This window comes from Lissotriton helveticus, chromosome 5_1, assembly GCF_964261635.1.
Source record: "Lissotriton helveticus chromosome 5_1, aLisHel1.1, whole genome shotgun sequence".
Lineage (NCBI taxonomy): Eukaryota > Metazoa > Chordata > Amphibia > Caudata > Salamandridae > Lissotriton > Lissotriton helveticus.
Genome location: NC_136065.1, coordinates 1,678,523,114 through 1,678,543,538, shown reverse-complemented (window position 1 = coordinate 1,678,543,538; position 20,425 = coordinate 1,678,523,114). Strand labels below are relative to the sequence as shown.

Sequence of the window (20,425 nt, the reverse complement as noted above, 5' to 3'; positions counted from 1 at the left end):
CGTTATGTTTTATAACATTTGCCAGTGATCAAACAGCGACATACAACGGGGCGATAGAGTGCCTCACAGCAAAATTTGACCCACAGCAGAACATTAACTTTGAGAGATACACCTTCAACACAGCGTGTCAGCGAACTTCGCAACACGACTGTGAAAATTGGAAAAGTGGAGTTTGACAAGTTTGACAATGAGCAGGCGATACAACTGCGCATCATTGAAGGCTGCCAGTCTGTGACTCTCCTAACCTGCTGCAGAAGAGGTCGCTCCCACCACGCTCCCAAGGCTTGCTGGCTTTGAAGAAATATAGCGCCTGATTGCTGCTTGCTGACCTGTGGTATCGTAGCGCCTAGAGGCTCAATCCCAGCGCGACCTTCCCCCGCATTACTGCCATAGCCTGCACTGCTCGCTCCCATCCTAACGTGTGTAATTGCTGCATTGTGATTCCTTGATTGTTATCTTATCGGTAGTGCGCTGGTAAGGCTGCGCATTAGTGGCTAAGAGCATTGTAGTACTGTATCACGATTGTGCCTCTGTTTACCCCCAGGCTCACCCAGTTTCATCTCGCCCCCTCCTGCAGCCATTTTGTTGTTGTTTGTTGTGCCTACTTGGCCGTAGCTCCACCCCGCGCCCGCCTCCCAGCTGAACCTGCCTCGCCCCTCCCCCTCCCATATATGACAGATGCAACTGCGCGCAGCGATCACGCGCAGCGGTCACGCCGAAGGTGCGCCAAAGGTAAGCCCGTCTACGCCCGTCCGCGCCTGGACCGCGCCCAGCGCCAGACCCCCTGGTTCCCGCAATGCCCAGCCCACTCGCATCACTTACGATGCCACCACCCTCCTAGCCCTTAACCCCGGCCGTTCCCCCAACTGCGTCCAAGCCGCTCCTGGACTCACCCATGGACCCTTCTCTTGCAACTCCTGCAAGTTCTACGGCACCAAAATCAACTCCTCATCCACCAACACCAAACAGAGACCTGACACCAACCACCTAAAATGCATCCTGCTCAACACCCGCTCGGTCCACAGACACGCCACCGACCTATGGAATCTACTAGACACCATCTCACCGGACGTCGCCTTCCTAACAGAAACATGGATGAATGCCTCCTCAGCCCCAGACATCACCATTGCCATCCCGGAAGGATACAAGATCATCCGTAAGGACCGCATCAAGCAAACAGGAGGAGGCATCGCTATCGTCCATAAGAACTCCATCCGCATCTCAACCAGCTCAGACGTCAACCTTGCCAGCGCCGAACACCTCCACTTCCAGATCCACACCGACCCCAAGACCACACTCAGAGGCACCCTCCTCTACCGGCCTCCAGGACCCCGTGCACAATTCAGTGACGACATCACTGACTTTATCACCCCACACGCCCTCCCCTCCGAGGACTACATTCTTTTGGGAGACCTCAATTTTCATCTGGAAAAGAGCAATGACAGTAGCGCCACCACCCTTCTGGACAATCTCGCCAACCTCGGACTCAAACAACTTGTCACTACCCCCACCCACATTGCAGGTCACACACTAGACCCTATCTTCACCTCCAGCAAACATGTCTCATTCAGTCACACCACAGCTCTTCATTGGACGGACCACAGCTGCGTTCACTTTATCTACAATAAGACCACAATCCACAACCATCCTCAACCCACCCTGCGAAGAAACTGGAACAAAATCACCATCGACCAGATCTCCTCATCGCTTCTTCTAAACCCCCCCGCCCACTCCTCAAACCCCGACCAAGCAGCCATTAACCTCACCCAATGGCTATCCAACAGCGCCGACATCCTAGCACCGTTGAAAAAACGTCAAATCAAACTAGGCAGCAAAAACGCCTCCTGGTTCAACGATGATCTTAAGAAATCGAAAAAACTCTGTCGCTCCCTCGAGAAGGCCTGGAAAAAAGACCCAAACACCAGCACCAGAGACGCCTTCAAAAACGCCACCCGCATCCACCACCAACTAATCCGGTCTGCCAGGAAAGCCGAATTCAAAGACCGACTAGATAACAACGCCCACAACAGCAAAGAATTATTCAACATCGTCAAAGAATTTACCAACCCATCAGCCAACTCCAACGACATTACCCCCTCCCAAGCCCTCTGCGACTCCCTAGCTTCCTTCTTCCACAACAAAATCGCAGACATCCACAACAGCTTCGATAACCGACCCGGAGACCAACCCACCCAACCTTCTGCAGGACCTTCACCCCCCTTGAACATCCTTAACGACTGGAACCCAATCTCCACTGAGGACACCATCCGCCTGATGAACTCCATCCACTCAGGATCCCCAACTGACCCATGCCCTCACCACATCTTCAACAAAGCAGTCTCCATCATAGCACCACACCTCCGAGATGTCATCAACTGCTCCCTCAACTCCGCCACCTTCCCGGAAAGCTGGAAACACGCAGAACTCAACGCCCTTCTGAAGAAACCCACAGCTGACCCCACCGAACTCAAAAACTACCGCCCCATCTCGCTTCTTCCATTCCCGGCCAAAGTCATCGAGAAAGCTGTCAACAACCAGCTCGCCACCTTCCTCGAAACCAACAAATCCCTCTTCTCATCACAGTCCGGCTTCCGAGCCAAACACAGTACTGAGACCGCACTTATCGCAGCAACAGACGACATTCGAACTCTACTGGACAATGGAGACACGGTCGCCCTCATCCTCCTCGACCTCTCCGCTGCCTTCGACACAGTCTGTCATAGCACCCTTCTACAACGCCTCAAAAACGTCTGAATCCAAGGAAGAGCTCTGGAATGGATCACCTCGTTCCTCTCCGGAAGAACCCAGAGAGTCCGCCTCCCACCATTCAAGTCAGAGGCCTCTGAAGTCATCTGCGGCGTGCCACAAGGATTGTCACTCAGCCCCACCCTCTTCAACGTATACATGAGCCCCCTTGCAGCCATCGTTCGCCAACACAATCTCAACATCATCTCCTACGCTGACGACACTCAACTGATCCTCTCACTCACCAAGGACCCTAACATCGCCAAGGCCAACTTACACGAAGGAATGAAAGAAGTAGCCGAGTGGATGAGGCACAGCCGTCTGAAACTGAACTCGGACAAAACGGAAGTCCTCATCTTAGGCACCTCCCCCTCCGCCTGGGATGACTCTTGGTGGCCAGAAGCCCTTGGAAAAGCACCCATCCCGACGGACCACGCACGGAACCTGGGCGTCATCCTGGACTCCTCACTCTCGATGACCAGACAAGTCAACGCCGTTTCATCATCTTGATTCAACATTCTTCGCATGCTGAAAAAAACATTTCGCTGGATCCCCACCGAAACTAGAAAAACGGTCACCCAGGCACTGGTCACGAGCCGCCTGGACTACGGAAACACCCTATACGCCGGTACCACCACAAAACTCCAGAAAAAACTCCAACGCATCCAGAACGCTTCAGCCAGGCTCATACTAGACATACCGCGTAAAGAACACATCTCCGGTCACCTGAAAAACCTCCACTGGCTCCCCGTAAATAAGAGGATTACTTTCCGCCTCCTAACCCACGCACACAAAGCACTTTACGAACTTGGACCCGAATGCCTCAACACACGACTGTCCTTCTACACCCCCTCCCGTCAGCTACGATCCTCCAACCAAGCCCTTGCCACTATACCTCGCATCAACAAAACCACCATGGGAGGTAGATCCTTCTCCTACCTGGCAGCTAAAACTTGGAACTCACTTCCCACCCACCTTCGCCTTACTCAGAACCACCTAGCATTCAGAAAGCAACTTAAAACTTGGATATTCGACAATTAATTCCCCACCCTTCCTCAAGCGCCTTGAGACCCTATGGGTATGTAGCGCGCTATATAAATTATTTGACTTGACTTGACTTGACTTGTAGAGTTCTGTGCACTTGTCCTGAGGGAACCAACGATGCTGGAGAAGATATTGACCATGGCCCACACCGGAAGCGAGAGCAACAGCACATGCCAAAGTGATCGAGCTGGGGAAAGAGAAAATAGTGGAACAAGCGAATCGCATTACGGGAAACGGCAGGAAGAAAAATACCTGGCGGCCTCACCAGCAAAGAAGAACGAACAAACATGCTAAAGATGCGGACTCGACTTTCCGCACGTCGGGGTGTGCCCGGCGTTGGGCCAGAGATGCAGGAAATGCAATGGGGACAATCACTTTGCAAGTGCCTGCATGAGCAGTCAGTTCAGAAGCGAGCAGGGCAGAACGGCAAAACCACGGATGACCACCAGTACCACTAGCAGGTATGCCAGACACATGGAAACAGCGAATTGCAGCTCCTCTGATCAGTCTGAAGAAACGGCAGCACCTGTGAGCGTGGTACAACTGTATCTAATCTCTGATGCCCCCAAGGAAGACCGGAGACAAGAGCACATTCATCTCGTGGATAAGCATCAAAGAAAGTAAACTGCAACCATGGACATTGAAGTAGGGTGACATAATACACGGTTCGTGCTTGACAGCGGGGCCACATGCAACATCATGTGCATGTCAGAGTATGAGAAAATGAAAGTGAGGCTGCCGCTATTACCTTCCACTCTGGATGTGTTCAAGTGGGGCTCCCAGAAGCCGGTAGAGAACATGGGGAAGTTCGCAGAGACCTTAACATACAAGGACAGGTCCTTCCAAGAAGAGATACATGTGCTGAGAGGTGACATCCCAGCACCATGCCTGCTAAGCAATGTCACGGCGCAGGGGATGGGTCTACTAGCAATGACATACCACATGTCGGAAAAAGGGAACATTTTACAGGAAAATCCGGCCCTCCTGTGGGGCCTAGGAAAACTGAAAGGGAAACAAATAACGTTGAACATCAAAGAGACGATCAAGCCGGTAGCACAACATCATCACATCACATTTTCTCCAAGAAAGGAATGAGGCCAGATCTCAGCAAACTAGAGACACTGAGAAACGCGAGTCCTCTGAAGGATGTCGCAGAAGTGTGGTCATTTTTGGGGCTTGCCAGTTACTGTTCTCGCTGTATCAAGGGCTTCGCCACAGTGAGCACACTGCTCCGAGAGCTAACAAAGCAAGGTCAGAAGTTCCTCTGGTCACAGGAATGCAGTTGGGTATTTGAAGCCATCAGAGAGGCCATAGTGACTGTAGATCATCTTGCCTCTTTTGACCCTTTGCTATGCACTGAACTAACGGTAGATGCCAACCTAGTCGGGCTAGGAGCCATACTAGCGCAACACCTGCCAGGGAGAGATTCACCAAGAAAGATTGTTGTGTATGCAAGCAAAAGCTTGTCTGACATTGAGAAGGCATACTGCCAACTAAAAAAAAAAGCCTAGCAGTGGTATGGGCATGTGAACACTATCACATGTTCATCTATGGGAAGTCGTTCACCATCATAACAGATCACCAGGCTCTGGTGACAATATATGGCAATCCATCGGCAAAGATGCCACCTAGCATTGAGCGCTGAGGCATACGGTTGATGGACTATGACTTCAAAATTGTGCACGAGCCCGGAAAGGAACATAACCCGGCTGACTACATGTTGAGACACCCTCTACCACAGTCACCAGAAACAGCATCAATGGCTGAGGAATATCTCAATTTTGTATTAAACAAAAATACTCTGGCGCCAATAACATTAGCGGAGGTAGAGCAGGAGACAGCGAAAGATGCCACCTTGCAGCTGGCCAAAGAAACAACAAGGATGCAGAGATGGAGACACATTACCAACAACTGCACCTGGGGAGAAGGAGTAAACAAGGAGGAAATGCTAGCTCTAAAGAAGATACACGAAGAAGTGTCGGAGACAGAAAAAGGAATAATGATGCAAGGAACAAGGATAGTGATACCAAGTTCCCTAAGGCAACAGACTGTCAATTTGGCACACCAGTCACACCACAGAATGGTGGCAACAAAAAAGCTGCTAAGGGAGAAAGTCTGGTTCCCTGGCCTGGATGGAATGGTGGGAGACACCATTGTGACGTGTCACATCTGTCAAACGACAGGACAGCCAGCCAAACCCAAACCACTACAAATGTCAGAACTCCCAAGGGCGGTGTTGACAACATTGGCATCTGACTTCTTTGGGCCACTAGACATGGGCTGGGCAACTACCTGCTCGTGATCATTGACGAGTACTCAAGATTCCCCATAGTGCGACACGTATCATCAACGTCGGCAACAGCGACGCTACCAATCCTTGATGACATATTTGCGGCCTGGGACTCTCCAGAAACTCTAAAGACAGACAACGGTCCTCCATTCTCAGAAGAAGAGTTCTGAAAGTTCATGTTCATGTTCTACCTAGGCATTCATCACAGGAAGATAAAACCGCTGTGGCCACAAGCGAACGGCATGGTGGAACGGTTCATGGGAACATACAGAAAGCTGTCCAACAAGCTAAGCTGGCGCAGAACTCCATCGGACAAGCCCTATGTCAGGTTCTACGAGATTATAGAAACACACTGCACAGCTCCACAGGAAGATACCCCGCCGAGTTGGTATTGGGGAGGACAAGCAGGACGAGGCTACCACAGATAGAAGCAAAGTCGTCACCAGAGCACAGCAGCATTGCAGCGAAACACAAGAAAGCTAAAAAAAGATGAAAGCATATGCAGATGCAAGGCGTCATGCCACCCTGGCTCACCTCAAAGAAGAAGAGGCAGTGGTAGTGCATCAGTGACTGCAAAGAATGTCTGTTCTCAAAGGAACCGCTAACGATCATAAACGTGAAGGGGACAATAATTATGGCTGTATCAGAACATCACCGAATAACACAAAACAGTTCTCATTTCAAAGGACTGAAGACCCTGAATGAAGATGGCCAAGATACTGCAACAGGAGGAAATGAAGCAATGGATCACAACGGAAAGGGAACGGACAAGGGTGAAGAGCCAGCAGAAGAATTACAGGAAGAGACTTACCCAAAAAGAGCAAGCAGAAGGCCAAAAACACTTAATGAAGAAATGCAGTGATGGGAATGCACTCTCATAATTTCTTTGTTTCTGAGCTATCTCCTCTTTCTTCTCCCTATATCTACACTTCTTCTTTCTCTCTCTTCTCTCATCATTTCTTTGTGACAAAGGGGGGAGATTTAGTGGCCTGGGGTGAAGGGCACTAGGACCCTGCACTGGGCCACAGGGCAGGAAGGGAACTGGACACCACTTCCAATTAGGAGGGCAGTACGAGCGAGGAAGGCACGAGGACAGAGGTGCATGTGCGCAGGGAAGCAACAACAACAAATAAAGAGTAAGCAACCCTCACCTGACTCCTGGGGCAAGGAGAAAACAACATTACTCAGGGCTGAGATTTGAGGGCACTGAGTGTAATATAGTGCTCTTTAATTTGAGTAGCGATGGCTGCATTTTGGGTTTGCAGGACGTTCAGGACCTGGAGAGTTATCTGTACAGCAGAAAATTACTTTGAATCAGACCCATTCTCTTTACCAACCCCTTCTAACATTTCCCATTTGGTTTGATGGGGAGAGTTAATGGGGGATGAGGGATATCATTTTCCATCAATCTCCATTAGCCCAGGACAGTGTGCACTATGCTACAGAAATAGGGAAATCGCATGTAGGATGGAGCACAAGAGTTCGAGGCTGACCTTAGTTCAGCAGGCCCATACTGCCTCTGAGACAGGAAAGTGGGCAAAAGATCGCCAGTGACAGTGAGTGCAGTCCCCATTTTCAGTGCGAGAAGCGGCACAGTGTGACAATAAGATGGGACAATACCAAAATGAAATGTTTTCTTGCCTAATCTTTGTTGATCTTCTCACACTCTTTAATGAAACCTGTTGGACTTTTCTTGTTGCAGGGGAGGGTCCATTGTGTTCACCTCATCCGTAGTTGGCTTCAATCCATTGCTGGTAAGTAATTCTTAAAAACCTTGTTATTATGAGGGCGATATTGGCTTTCTGAAGCTTGTATCACCTGTGGAACCACACACACACCAGCTTCATGTTCTATAAACAACAGCACTTCAAAAGACTATATTGCTAGGCTTTTATTCATACTCACCATGAATCTTTGGAATGCGGATATGATGTAACTACCTAAAATAGGCTGGTTTTGCAGCTTTTCAGGCAATTAGTGATCTCAGAATCCCTTCACTGTCATACAAGAGACAAGAGTCGTAACACAAAATGGATTTACTGCTGTAGGAGCCACTTCTTTCCTGGAAAAACATGTGGAGCCTGGGAAGTTGTCTCATGTTTGGTATGGCTGCAGAAGAGCGCCTTTCTCTCAAGTCCTCCAAAGTTGTTCATCTGTGGATGCCCAGAAGGTGGGACTGTTTAATTGCCTATCTAACTGACAGGGGTGGGGGGATTCTGCAAATGCATTGACTAAGTCTGGTGAGGCTGGCTCTGGCTGCAGGAACCTGATATGCTCAGTGCCTGCAAACTGTGGTGAGTCCCTAAAACCCAACCTGTGCCATGAAGATTGTGAAGCTGCTGTGCAGGGCTGACTCAAGAGTCATGATTCCCTCATGGAGACCACAGCTTGGGATGTGCATTCCAGAAAAATGGAAGCAGACCCTTTTTAAGAAATATTTTTAATTTCAGGTTTAAAATAATTTGTTTACGCAGATGTTTACATTCATATGTTGCAATGCCAGTGAGCGTCTCATTGAGATGCAATTTAACTAGTCATCACATCTCATCAAATGCCATTACTGGTAACCATTGTCATCAAAATCATATGAGCTGAATGTCAGAGTATCAGCAGTAACATTGATCAACACATCACCTTCAGCGTCACTTGAGGGTCCATACCCATTTCCACCATATACAAAGTTGTCATAGAAGAAATGAACAACAACCAACAGGAAAATCTTACTAGTAATAACTGCCTTTTTAGCCATAGAGATCTACTAATGTTGTACCAAACCAGATCTAGGAGATGGAAGGGGGCTGTGGAGCTCACCAGGAGGGTTCTCGATTAGAGGCCATCTCTGGGATGCCACAGCCCACCTGTGTGTGCTAGGATGGCACCAATCTGACCATTGTTGTTCTGCCACTAAGCCATTCCAGGGTATTGGTCATGGGGAGTCTGTGCCACCGTGCCCTAAGTTAGTTCCTGGACCTTGTATTCCCTGAATCTGTTCACCCCCTCACCCACAGGGCCACAACGGGTTTGTTCGGCAACCCTCTAAATTTCTCAGCAAGCACTGCCGCCCCTCAGGTGATGCCTGTTTCTCCTCCTACGATGCTGGGAGTCATGGAGGGATTTCCAGTGTCAAGACATATCTCTATAGGCTATCCACAATTCCAAATCTAGCAATCTGTTGCTACTTTCGTTTCAGGTTTCCTGTTATACAATCCAAGAAGGCACATTTCTATTGTGTGCAACTGGCATCTTCCCAAAGTGCATTCTAGGTCTGAGAGCGTCTCGGAACCAAAAGCTAGATATGATGGGGCATTTCCATACCATATGGAGAAAGCCTTCATCAGCCAGGGCACATCTGGGACAGATAAGCTTTGCAGTGTGTAGAATAACATTTAGTCTGTGTGGTGTAAGCTATGTGCAGTGTAGATAATTAAATTGTGTGAACTTAAATCTGGTGTTCCATGTGAATGTAGGGGCACTGTAGAGTCTTCTCCCATTGCGTCCCAAAGAAGGACCTACCAATGTATTCCTCCAACGTGGCCTTCAAGGTCGGTAGATTATCCGCCCTCATGGCCAGTGCCATCTTATATTACCAGTAGACCAGGTGTCTGTCCTCACCAAATGTAACCAGCACCTGCAATAAATCGTGTACTGGGGTCTCTGGATTTAAAGCTCCAAGGATATGTTGCATGGCTTCAGCCAGTACTCTATAGGTTAAGAATTGAGCACTAGGCAGATTATCCTCTGCCATTAGTTCTTCTGAAGTTCAGAACAATCCCTCTGAGTAACAATCCCCCAAAGTCACCATGCCTATCTCCATCCAGGGCCTCAGTTGACGTGCAGTGAAGTACCCTTCTCTAGCGGTCAGTATAACCACCAAAGGGGTCGCAGGCAGTTCATGGCCAGTGGCGCATCCCCTCCAAAATATAAAAGCAGTACAAAGGAGCCTCATTTTGTGCAGTTGTATGAGCCTTAATATCATGTCAATATCATGGCCAACAGCCCTCCTTCTTTTTGTGTAAATCAGAGCTTGTCCATTTCTGGCAGGCTGAGTCTAGCTAGCCAGCCAGCCAGCAAACCATTGGAGCTGCGCTACCAAATAGTATAATTCATAGTCTGGGGCAACCAATTGTCAGCCGCAGGAGCTTACTTACTGCCACCCTAGTGCACTATCCATCCCATATCAGTTGCTGGGTCAGGGCATTCAAGGAGCGCATCCACACTCTAGGTATCCAAATTGGAAGGTACACAAAATAATGAAAGACTCTAGGCAGGATCACCATTTTTGGCAGTCTGATTCAGGCCATGACATGGAGCTGTAGCGTTTGCTGAAAGGCCACATTGCCTTGAAGGCCCCACAGCATGCTTCAGAGGTTACCCTCTCAGTAATCTGCATCCGTATAAAATACCCTGATCCCCAAGTGCATAAGGGACATGGGTTCCATTGAATGCCTAGGGACAGCACTGGTCCTCGGGGCTCATGCAGTCTGCAGAGACTGGGCTTCTAAAAATATCAACAGGTTGTCCGCGAACAGCGAGCATATATATTCTCCTCCCTGAAGTGAGATCCCTTTGCCCCTGCGATCCAGTCGCAGCAGGCAAGCAAATGGATCAACCACCAGTGTGGACGGAATTGGGGCAAGCGGACAATCCTGCAATGTTCACCAATCGATCTCAATAGGATCAAATGTTATCCTTCCCGTGCGTACCAGTGCTTGCACATTGTCATATAACAACCCAACCCATTCATTCCAGCCCTCTCGTCCATGCAGCATTTGGGTCATAGCAGCATACAGGAAATTTCATCTGAGGATTTCAAAGGTCTTCCGTATGTCCATGGAGAGTCCCAAGGATTTATTAAACTGATCTTTATTTTGTTTCATCCAAAACACGATAAAGGTGCCGGATGTTATGTTATGTGATACATTTAGTGATAAAAGTGTTTGAGGAAGATAGATTTGCAGCCGATTTACAAATATCTTACTTTAAAGTTTGCAGTATTAAGTTAACATAGAGAGCGGTCGATACACCGTTACATCACTAACGTTACTCAGTGGCTTACTAAGATCCTCCAACCAAGCCAACTAAGATCCTCCAACCAAGCGCTTGCCGCAGTTCCGCGCATCCACAGATCCACCATGGGAGGAAGGTCTTTCTCCTACCTGGCGGCCAAGACCTGGAACTCTCTCCCCACTCACCTCCGCCTCACACAGAACCACATTTCCTTCAGAAAGGAACTTAAAACCTGGCTATTCGATAAATAATTCACCCCCTCCCACAAGCGCCTTGAGACCCTATGGGTGAGTAGTGCGCTATACAAATGTCTAACTTGAACTTGACTACATGTCGCCGTTGGAGGAGGTTGTTACACCATTCGGGGTGAGGATCATCAGCTATGCTGATGATACACAATTAGTGGTGTCCCTATCTCACCCGAGCCAGGAGCCATCAGACCTTTACAACTGTTTGGTAGAAATTCAAGGTTGGATGAATAGGTCATCTTTGAAACTCAATGGTTCAAAGACGGACATTCTCCTCCTTGGCCAGAAAGGGCTCTCTCTCCCGCAGAACATCTGGCCCCCGGTTCTGGGAGTACCCCCTACTCCCAAGTCTGAGGTTAAAAGTCTGGGAATATGGATTGATAAAGATCTGACCTTTGCGACACAAGCCACAAAAACTGCCGGGACCTGCTTTGGGCTCCTTAAAGCTATCAGAAAGATCTTGCCCCTGCTTCCTCCCATTTCCCAGAAACTAATAATCCAAGGCCTTATCATATCAAGGCTGGATTTTAGTGACGCCATTTATCTGGGCGCTCCCGAGGCAACTTTCAACAAACTGCAGAGAATCCAGAACGCTGCAGCAAGGATTCTCACTAACACCCCGATGAGATCCTCCGCTAAACCAGCCCTGAGGCAGCTCCACTGGCTTCCAGTGAGAGAGAGAGTGGCTTTCAAGGCTCTTTGCCTGTCACATAAAATCTTACAGGACAAAGGACCCCCTATTCTAAAAAAATTCATCAGACCCTATAAAGCCCCGAGAGCCCTTCGTTCGGACCATGAAAACCTAGTCACTATCCCTAGAGTGAAGAAGGTGCGGACGGGCGGACGGCGTTTCTCCGTCAATACGGGCCGTCTATGGAACTCCCTCCCCCGGGACCTTAGGATGGAACCTGACTATATCCGTTTTAGGAAACAGCTCAAGACACACTTGTTCCCCTGATCTCCCTCCCCCTCCCCCTTTCCTCCTGAGCCTCCCTCTGGTCAGATCGAATCTTAGCGCTGGGATACTTACGGGTGACTACGCGCTTTACAAAACCCAATAATAATAATAATAATAATAACTTGAACGGATGAATACAATCAGGGCCTCCCTGGTTGTTGCCAATAGGTGGCCACAATCTACGGAATTAGTATACATTTCTGCAAGTCTTGGAACTAGGTGCTCAATATACACCTGATGAACTTAGATTGGGAGGCTGTCTGTCTCAGATGTCTTCCCCCATGCCAGCTCTTTGATTGCTGCTTTGATCCAAAACAGGGGCACCGAGTATTGCTTGTCCCTCCACTGGCAGCTGTGGTAGGTTCATCCTGTCCATGAAGGCACCAAGGGCTAGATGTAGGTAATTCTAATTTACCGACTCATAAATACCGAATTTTACCGATTCGGTATTTATGAATCGGTAAATTAGAAGGAGGGAGATGTAGGTGTATTTATTTTTTGAAATACCGAATCTGTAAAAATCGGTATTTACCGAATCGGTAAATACCGATTCGGTATTTCCCATTGATTCCTATGGGCCTTGAAGCCCATAGGAATCAATGGGCAATACCGATTCGGTATTTACCGATTCGGTAAATACCGAATCCTGCAAGGGTGCAGGGGGTGTCACTTTGACACCCTCTAGCACCCCGAATACAGGCACGTGTAACATGTGGCACACATACATGCCCTAAGGGCATGTCTGTGTGTCACATTGCACAGTTGTGCATGCACACCTGTATTCGGTATTTTAAAATACCGACTCTTAAGGGCCTGTGGCACTCTTTGAAGTGCCACCTACATCTCATTTACAGAATCGGTAAATTTACCGAATGGGTATTTTACTGATTCTGTATATTTACCGAATCTGTAAATTTACCGATTCTGTAAATGACATGCCCCCTACAGGCCAAATCCTAAATACCGGTCGGTAACGGCCGAAATCGGCCGTTACCGACCGGTATTTGGGCTCCTACATCTGGCACCAAGATTCCTCCCCTCCGTAAGGGTCCTGGCTCAGTACAACTGCCTACAGAACCGTGGACATACTTCATGAATGCCAGTTTGGGAATAGATCATTTCCCCCTTCTGATTGGGCTTTAGGTAATGGGTTTTCCTTAACCTCTGTGTGTGCGAACAATGCCAGCAACAATCATGCGTGCCCACCCTGCATGCGCGGTTGTCATGTACTACTGCTGTCTTAAGGATTCGAGGTTCCCCAACACCTTGGCATCTTTCTCCCGTTCATCGCACAGGGATGGAATAACCTCAGGTTGATTCTGTCCTCAGTTTGCAAGCGCCTAATTGAGCCCACCTACTAGAACAGTTCTGTCCGGAGCGAACACTCCAGACTCACAGACTGACTGAGGCTGTGTCCCCACTCCACAACCTTAAAGGCATTGCTTTCTATATTGATATAAGAAGTGGGTCACGTGTTTGTGGTAAAGTATTTTGTGATTTGGTATCCTATAGGCTCTCTAAATGTTGGTTCATGTAGATCACAAGGAGATAGTTGCCAGGTAGGGATGGATAAAGTGCGTCCCACATAGGAGTCAAATCAATAAGTGTTTATAGTCCGAGTACATTTGGCCTAAGTGTCCTGTGCTTGTGACCTGCGCTGTGACTCTTCTGATCCCAATAGTTTATCTATGCGGACATTCAAGGGGTATACTGGAGAGTAGAAGGCAGTGGCGGCTCACTGTGGGAGTCCTGCAGGGTGGTGGGCGGGGCAGGGGCGGGGAAGGGTGGGCGGGTAGTGGAGTCCGACATACAACGGACAAGAGTAAGGTAAGTAATTAAATGAACAAAACAATGTACCTTGCATGCGCTGCATCGCCGACTCTGTGAAGGAACCAGTATACCCTAGCAAAGTAGTTCTGAGACCATGAGCCAATACTAAATCTGGATAGTTGACATGGAACAGCAAGCAGACTGTACTTCGTATGAGTCTCTACCACCCATCAACCCGGAAAAGGAGGATTCATAGGGTCGAAGGATATATAAAGGTCAGCAGCATCAGAGGTCATCAGGCATTCTGGATTATCTGGAGTCCTGCATCGAGGTCCTCAGAAAAGATGTCAGACCAAGCTTTTGATAGGACAAAGAGGATTGTTGTCACTCTAGAAAGTGCTCCTAAGACATCCACAAGGAAGATCTTGCATTGAGTGCAGCTGCTCTTTCTTTCCCCGATTGTCCCTTTTTCAGGGGTGCTCTGATGATGCCCTCTCGTCTGTTTAGTCAGAGGCGTTTTGATTTAGGCAGCTTGAGGCTCTGTCCCCCTTCGCAGCCACTCTTGAACATATCCAGCCAGTCCCACACCACTTAGGGATCGTCGAAAAATGAAACACGGCCATCCACTATTGTAGTGCAATTCCTATTTCCCTAATAGGCTCCGCTCATTGAAATAATATACCCTATATATTTGGCATGGGACTGAGGTCAGTATGCCCCTATTGAGTTTATTAAACTTAATTACTTTGTGCCAGCTAACTCAGAGCCACTAGAAACTCCTTGTAAACAAGAAGGGAGTAGTTTCTGGCAACCACATAAACATGACAACTTTGTTTCCCTTTGGAATCGGAACACTCTCAGAATTGTGGAAACAACAGATAACAGTTTCACTCAGCTAATCGTGCATGCTTAGTTTCTTCAGAGTAACACAGAAAGAATAGACGGGCAGTTCAATAAAAGGATTTATTGAACAGTCTTGTTTCTCGTGTAAGATATGAGCTGTTACAATCGTAAGACAGTATGCAAGATATATTTTGTACAGCGTCAGCAGTGGAAAGAAATAATACTGCACTAGCATTATCTTTAAGCTATGACACATATATGCATATACATAAATAACATAAGCTAAAAATGTGAGTACTCATAAGATGCTTCTCTAACTAGGTCTACCCCAGTGTACCTAACCTAAGTTTAGTACAAGGTAAGAAGTAGGTGATGTATTCTATAGTATGATTGGCTATAGTATGGTAAAGTATAGTATGCCAAGTCTGGTATGTCAAGTGTCCCTCTAGGTTCTCGTCAGATCCATACCTTGAGAATGAGAGAGGTGGGAATCTCTTTCTGGGTCTCGAACTCTAACACCCTGTGAAGGGAGTCAGAACACTGGAAGCTGGATTCTCTGCGAGCAGGGATGACAGCGTCTCTTGTCAGTGCGTCAGGCCAGGACATGGGCTCCTCTAAAGTTGAGGTCTCCTCCCACTTGCTTGGGCAAGGGAAGGTATATGTATACCTGGGGGCTGCCTTGGAATGTTAGCATTGACGTAAAGTCGGGCAGAGGAAGACGTCAGGAATGAACCCTTAAGGAATAGCGGTTCATGCATAATAAATGAGTTCTTGGAGAAATCAATAATCCTGTGCTAGCGGAACTCCCAAGAGCTTAAGGGTCTGGTTTCTAAGAACTCGTTGTGACATTGGGGTGGACTGTTGTAGGTGACCATGCCTGTATTTGGATAGCATGGCTAATGCCTAAATAAGGACTGGGATCTTATGCCTATATAAGGTCAATGCGAATTATGCCTATATAAGGACATGTTTCAGGAAAACCCATAAACAGACACCTAAAGCAGAATACAACACCCACTTCACTTTCGAATGAAAGATAATACTAAATGCTAAACATTAAATGCTAAAGATTAAACTGAGTACCACATGTTGCAAAAAAACATTTGTAAAGGCATACTAAAAGGAGTTTAACAAAACTTTTGCTAAACATGTAATGAAAAGGTATTGTACATTTCAAAGCAGTTTTTCATTCTAATCGGAAATAAATGCAATATGAATTAATAGAAATATATACATATGACGAAATGGTTGACAATAATTAAAAAAACAAAGCTATTTCATAACATGGTACTAAATGAAGTAGTGGAAAATAAGGTGACAATGTGTCCTTAGAAGTATTCAAAGAAGGCGGTTCTATATGAATAGTTCTTCTGTAAGTAGATTGAATTGCCATGTATTTTCAAATTTAGAAAAAAGTAAATTTTAGGAAGTGTTCCAAGTTTTGTTCTGTTTTGAAAATATGGAGGCCAAATTCATATCTTCCCCTGTACACTGTGAGCCGAATCAAAGTCAGTGTATGGGTCTGGTGTAAACATGAAATTATCTACTCCTGTAGACCAAAGATCGTCTACCGATGTCAGTGACAGTTAGAACACCTCGTTTAGAAGGTTAACTGCACAGAGATGTGAAGCATCGCTTTCAGTATGGGATGCCACAGCAATGTTTGTGTCCGTTGTTACCTCCGTGCCTGTTGATCCATCTCGTACCTCAACAGCAGCAGGAAGCGTCTGTGAGATCCCAACGAATGCTGTCATCAGGATTGGTAGTCTCTGGGAAAACACAGAGCATGGGCCGTTATCGGGTCCAGCAGAGTATCGATATCCGTTGGCATGACTCATGGGAGTGTTAGACAGATGTCTAGCATGCATTCTTCACTGCAAAGCAGGCAGCGTAGAACAGGTAAGATGCAATCTTGCCAGATTGGTCTAAATGACAGAAAGCATGTTGTATTAAGTTCCGAGGAATGCCCAAAAGTTGCACTATGCGCTCACAGCACTTCTTTTCTAGGAGAGCTTTCTCCAAGTTGCTGGGAGTGACACCGGTGGATAGGCTTGCCAAAACGTAGTAGTAGTAGTAGTGGGAATAGAAACAGGATTCCTGCAACGAGTGCTAGAATTAATGGCAGATCACCAAACACCGAATGCACGAAGTTTGGAATGATTCAGAACACTGCCTGAAAAGGTGTTAACAGTCCTGAACATAAGGTCTTAAATACATGTACAATCCCGCTCGTATCAGACATATTTACGATATGTCCCATCATTTTTACGAAATGTATAGGGCAGTTTGTACGTATTAGAGCCTGTATATAAGCCGAAGTCCTTGCATTTTGTAGATCATAGATTTCTTTGGCCGAGTTCAAAGGCACGGTCTGTTGCAAAAGCATGGCTTTCATTCTGCTTAAAGTATCAAAACATATAAAAGAAACATTCAATGAAGGCCATAGAGGCAACTCCCTGATTGTGTCTTTTTGGGGGAACAATACTTGCATACAACAAGTAACCCTGGAGCTAAGCATTACCAGATATGGGATTCCTGGCAACATACCACAGCAAATTTGATCATTCAGCATGAGGTAACTCCTGTTAGAAAGTTGGCCAAATGTTGGATTAATCACAGCAGATGGTGTACCCTGCAGGTGGCAGGACAAGTTTGCCACAGAACCATTTCAAGCCCAGTGTACAGAAATGCCCTGACATATGAGTGATCTACTCAGTGCATTTTCACAGTGTGTACCGCTTAGAAACACTTCACGACCCCCACTCCAACATCTGTATTCGTAAGGTAAATCCCAGGATATCTTAATGTGTTCTTTACCCAACCTTTCATATTTACCTGCTTGCATTTGTTTGAGGCAATACTGAAAATGAAAAGTAGAGACAGGCAGAGTTATTTTGCCATGAATAAGCCATTCTGTAGCTGTTTTTTCTGCTACTGTAAATGGTAATTTTTCCAGTTTTTCAATGCTCAGCACTGTATACTTTGCTCCCCTTTGTGCCAGTTTGATCTGTTTATCCTTGAGATTGTATTCTGACGACGTGTTGATAAAACGCCAAGGCACATAGCCTGCACGCAAGGATTGCAGCGCCCCCAGCCTAATCACATAATAGAACGTAACTGAGACTGGCCTTGTTGTAATATGGCTAAATCTTGTTCCAGTATGTCAATAGCAGAGGATACAATGATGTCCAGTGAATATATTCTGGATGACAAAGTTGTCAATCCATTGTCGACCACAGTGAGAGATTACTCTAAGTTAATACGATCAAGCTCACATATTCTTTCTGCAGCCTCTGCCTGTGAAATCTTCCATATTTCATTATAAGCTGCATAAATGCCGGCATATATGTAACATTTTCGACGTGGTTTTCTTTTTCCTAGCAAGAAATCCCTTAGGTCTGTGTCTTCTTTAAGTAAAGATAAATGTTGTTTCACATCCTTGAGTGTAGATTTTTGTAACCAGTCGAGGCACAATTTTCCTACACTGTATGTTGTTACTACCACCGGGTGCTGTCGTTGAACATGACGTGGGTTTGGCCTATGGATAGTAAAGCCCTGTATTCTATTCAGGAATCTTTCTTGACAGGTGTTTGTGTCTGTGGGCCTGAGCAACCATTTTTCACAATCTGGATCTGATCTGTTGCTTTGTAGTATTATGTCTACTGTGACTGCTCCCTGTGTAGTGATATTACTTGTAGGTGTTGGTACAGAAGGTGTGTTCATGTCTTGATCTTGGCTAATCCAAGGCAAGACTTTTGTTGCACAGTGTCATTCAAAAACATTATTTGCTGTGGGATGATACAGGCTCTAAACAAAGCTTCTATCCCCTGCACTTGCCAATCTTTAGAACCCCAGACAGATTTTATGTTGATTGTGTCTTTCCAAAAGTCAAACTCTTGTTTAGACAGTTGGACAGGCTGCAGAATAAATCTGTTTTGTATTAGTTAACATATTTTTCTGTCCTGTTTTGTTTACATTTCTATTGAAAAATGTTTCTGGATCAGATGTAGTGTACCTGTAAAAATATGGAAACTTATTTACAAACGTATTTGAATTATCCTTTGGCGGTGTCGGGCAATGTTCCCATTGGTTAAATATAAACACATTTCTAGGTGTTGAAGATTTAGGCAAGAAATGATGATGACCATAGTGGTTGTAGCAATAAAACTGTTCGTAGTCTGATTAACCCTTTAAGTTTTCATTGTTAGAGAATGCAGCAGACCTTTCTAGATCAGACATCATGTTATTAATAGTCTCAAAGTCCCAATCATTAGAATAGGTACTAGAGGTAATAAAGTCACTTAAGGAAATTTTAAATAAATGTGGACTCTTCAAAAGTTCAGTCGGGCTGAAGATGTTGAAATCGGTTTTGTCCCAAACTATACAATCCTGTATAGGAACAGCTGTGACGTCTCTTTCTTCACGATGGGAAGATTTGTGTGGCTTTAAAAGTAAGTTCACATTTTTACTTTTAGTGTCCAAACGAATGTATCTGTCATTCATAAGCATGCTAAGAGTCATTACCATAGCTAGCCAAAGCAGAAAGAAAAATATTCCAGAAATAATCCATAGTTCAATCCATGGTGAAACCAGATAAGTCTCTTTCAGAAAATGAAACAGGTCTTGTACTTGTTGTTTGAAAGTATTTAGGGCTGGCATCATTTCAGGCTCACTTGGATCCTCAGAAAACATATCACAATTAATGAAGTAGCCAGAAGCAGTTCGGTCAATTGTTGGAATTGCATCAGGATTCCTCGAAATCGCTGGAACCAGATGATCATGTGTTACGTTGGTGATGACAGGTGTATCTGGACGAACTGTTACTTGAGTTGGAAGAGGGATGAGTTCCATAGCATTGTGGCTTAATCCTTCATTTCTTACTGCTGAATTCTCGATGGTTATGAGTCTTTCAGTCTGAACCTCTTGGATAGGGCGTCTGCTACTAGGTAGGAGTCCACAAGACCTACTATTTAGTATTGGCCACAGTGTGTGGTTTGATGAGGTCGATTGACACAAATCTTTTCTTCTTTTTTCCAGCAAGAGGAGGCAGAAGTACTGTTCTTGTTCCGTGGACAGCTAGGGCAGTTACTGGTTGTCTGTAAGAAGGTCCAAATTCCTTCTTGTCCGCAATCTTCTCTCTGATTAGAGCCCCAACTTTTGGGATTCAGACAGGCCTTGCTGGGACTGCCAGTTTTTCCACAGTGGTTGTTGGCTTCAGGAACACATTGCTTTGTTTCGATCTTAGTTCATTTAGATCCTGTAAAACAGCCAATCGATCTTTGATATCAAAGGGTTTATTTTCCCCCACTGTGCCTTTACATTTGAGATCAGGAACACATGTTCTTGTCCCAAATAGGACCTCATATGGAGTGACCCCTAGAGAACTTCTTGGCAAATTATTTAATGAGCGTTGGACCCCATAAAGATGTTTGACCAACCCATCACCCGAACTCAATACTCTAGCTGTTATAGACTGCTTTATGTCCCGGTTTTTCCTTTCCACAACAGAATTTCCCTCAG

The 20,425-nt window shown here is 46.3% G+C and overlaps 1 protein-coding gene across 1 annotated transcript in view; it reads left to right on the top strand.

The window, feature by feature from the left end:
- Positions 1-20,425, top strand: part of LOC144753772 (dehydrogenase/reductase SDR family member 4-like) — a 184,210-nt gene that overhangs the window by 93,387 nt on the left and 70,398 nt on the right. Inside the window, exon 6 of the mRNA XM_078641348.1 lies at positions 7,782-7,833. Coding sequence (XP_078497474.1) covers positions 7,782-7,833 — 52 coding nt within the window. The remainder of the gene's footprint in view (positions 1-7,781; positions 7,834-20,425) is intronic.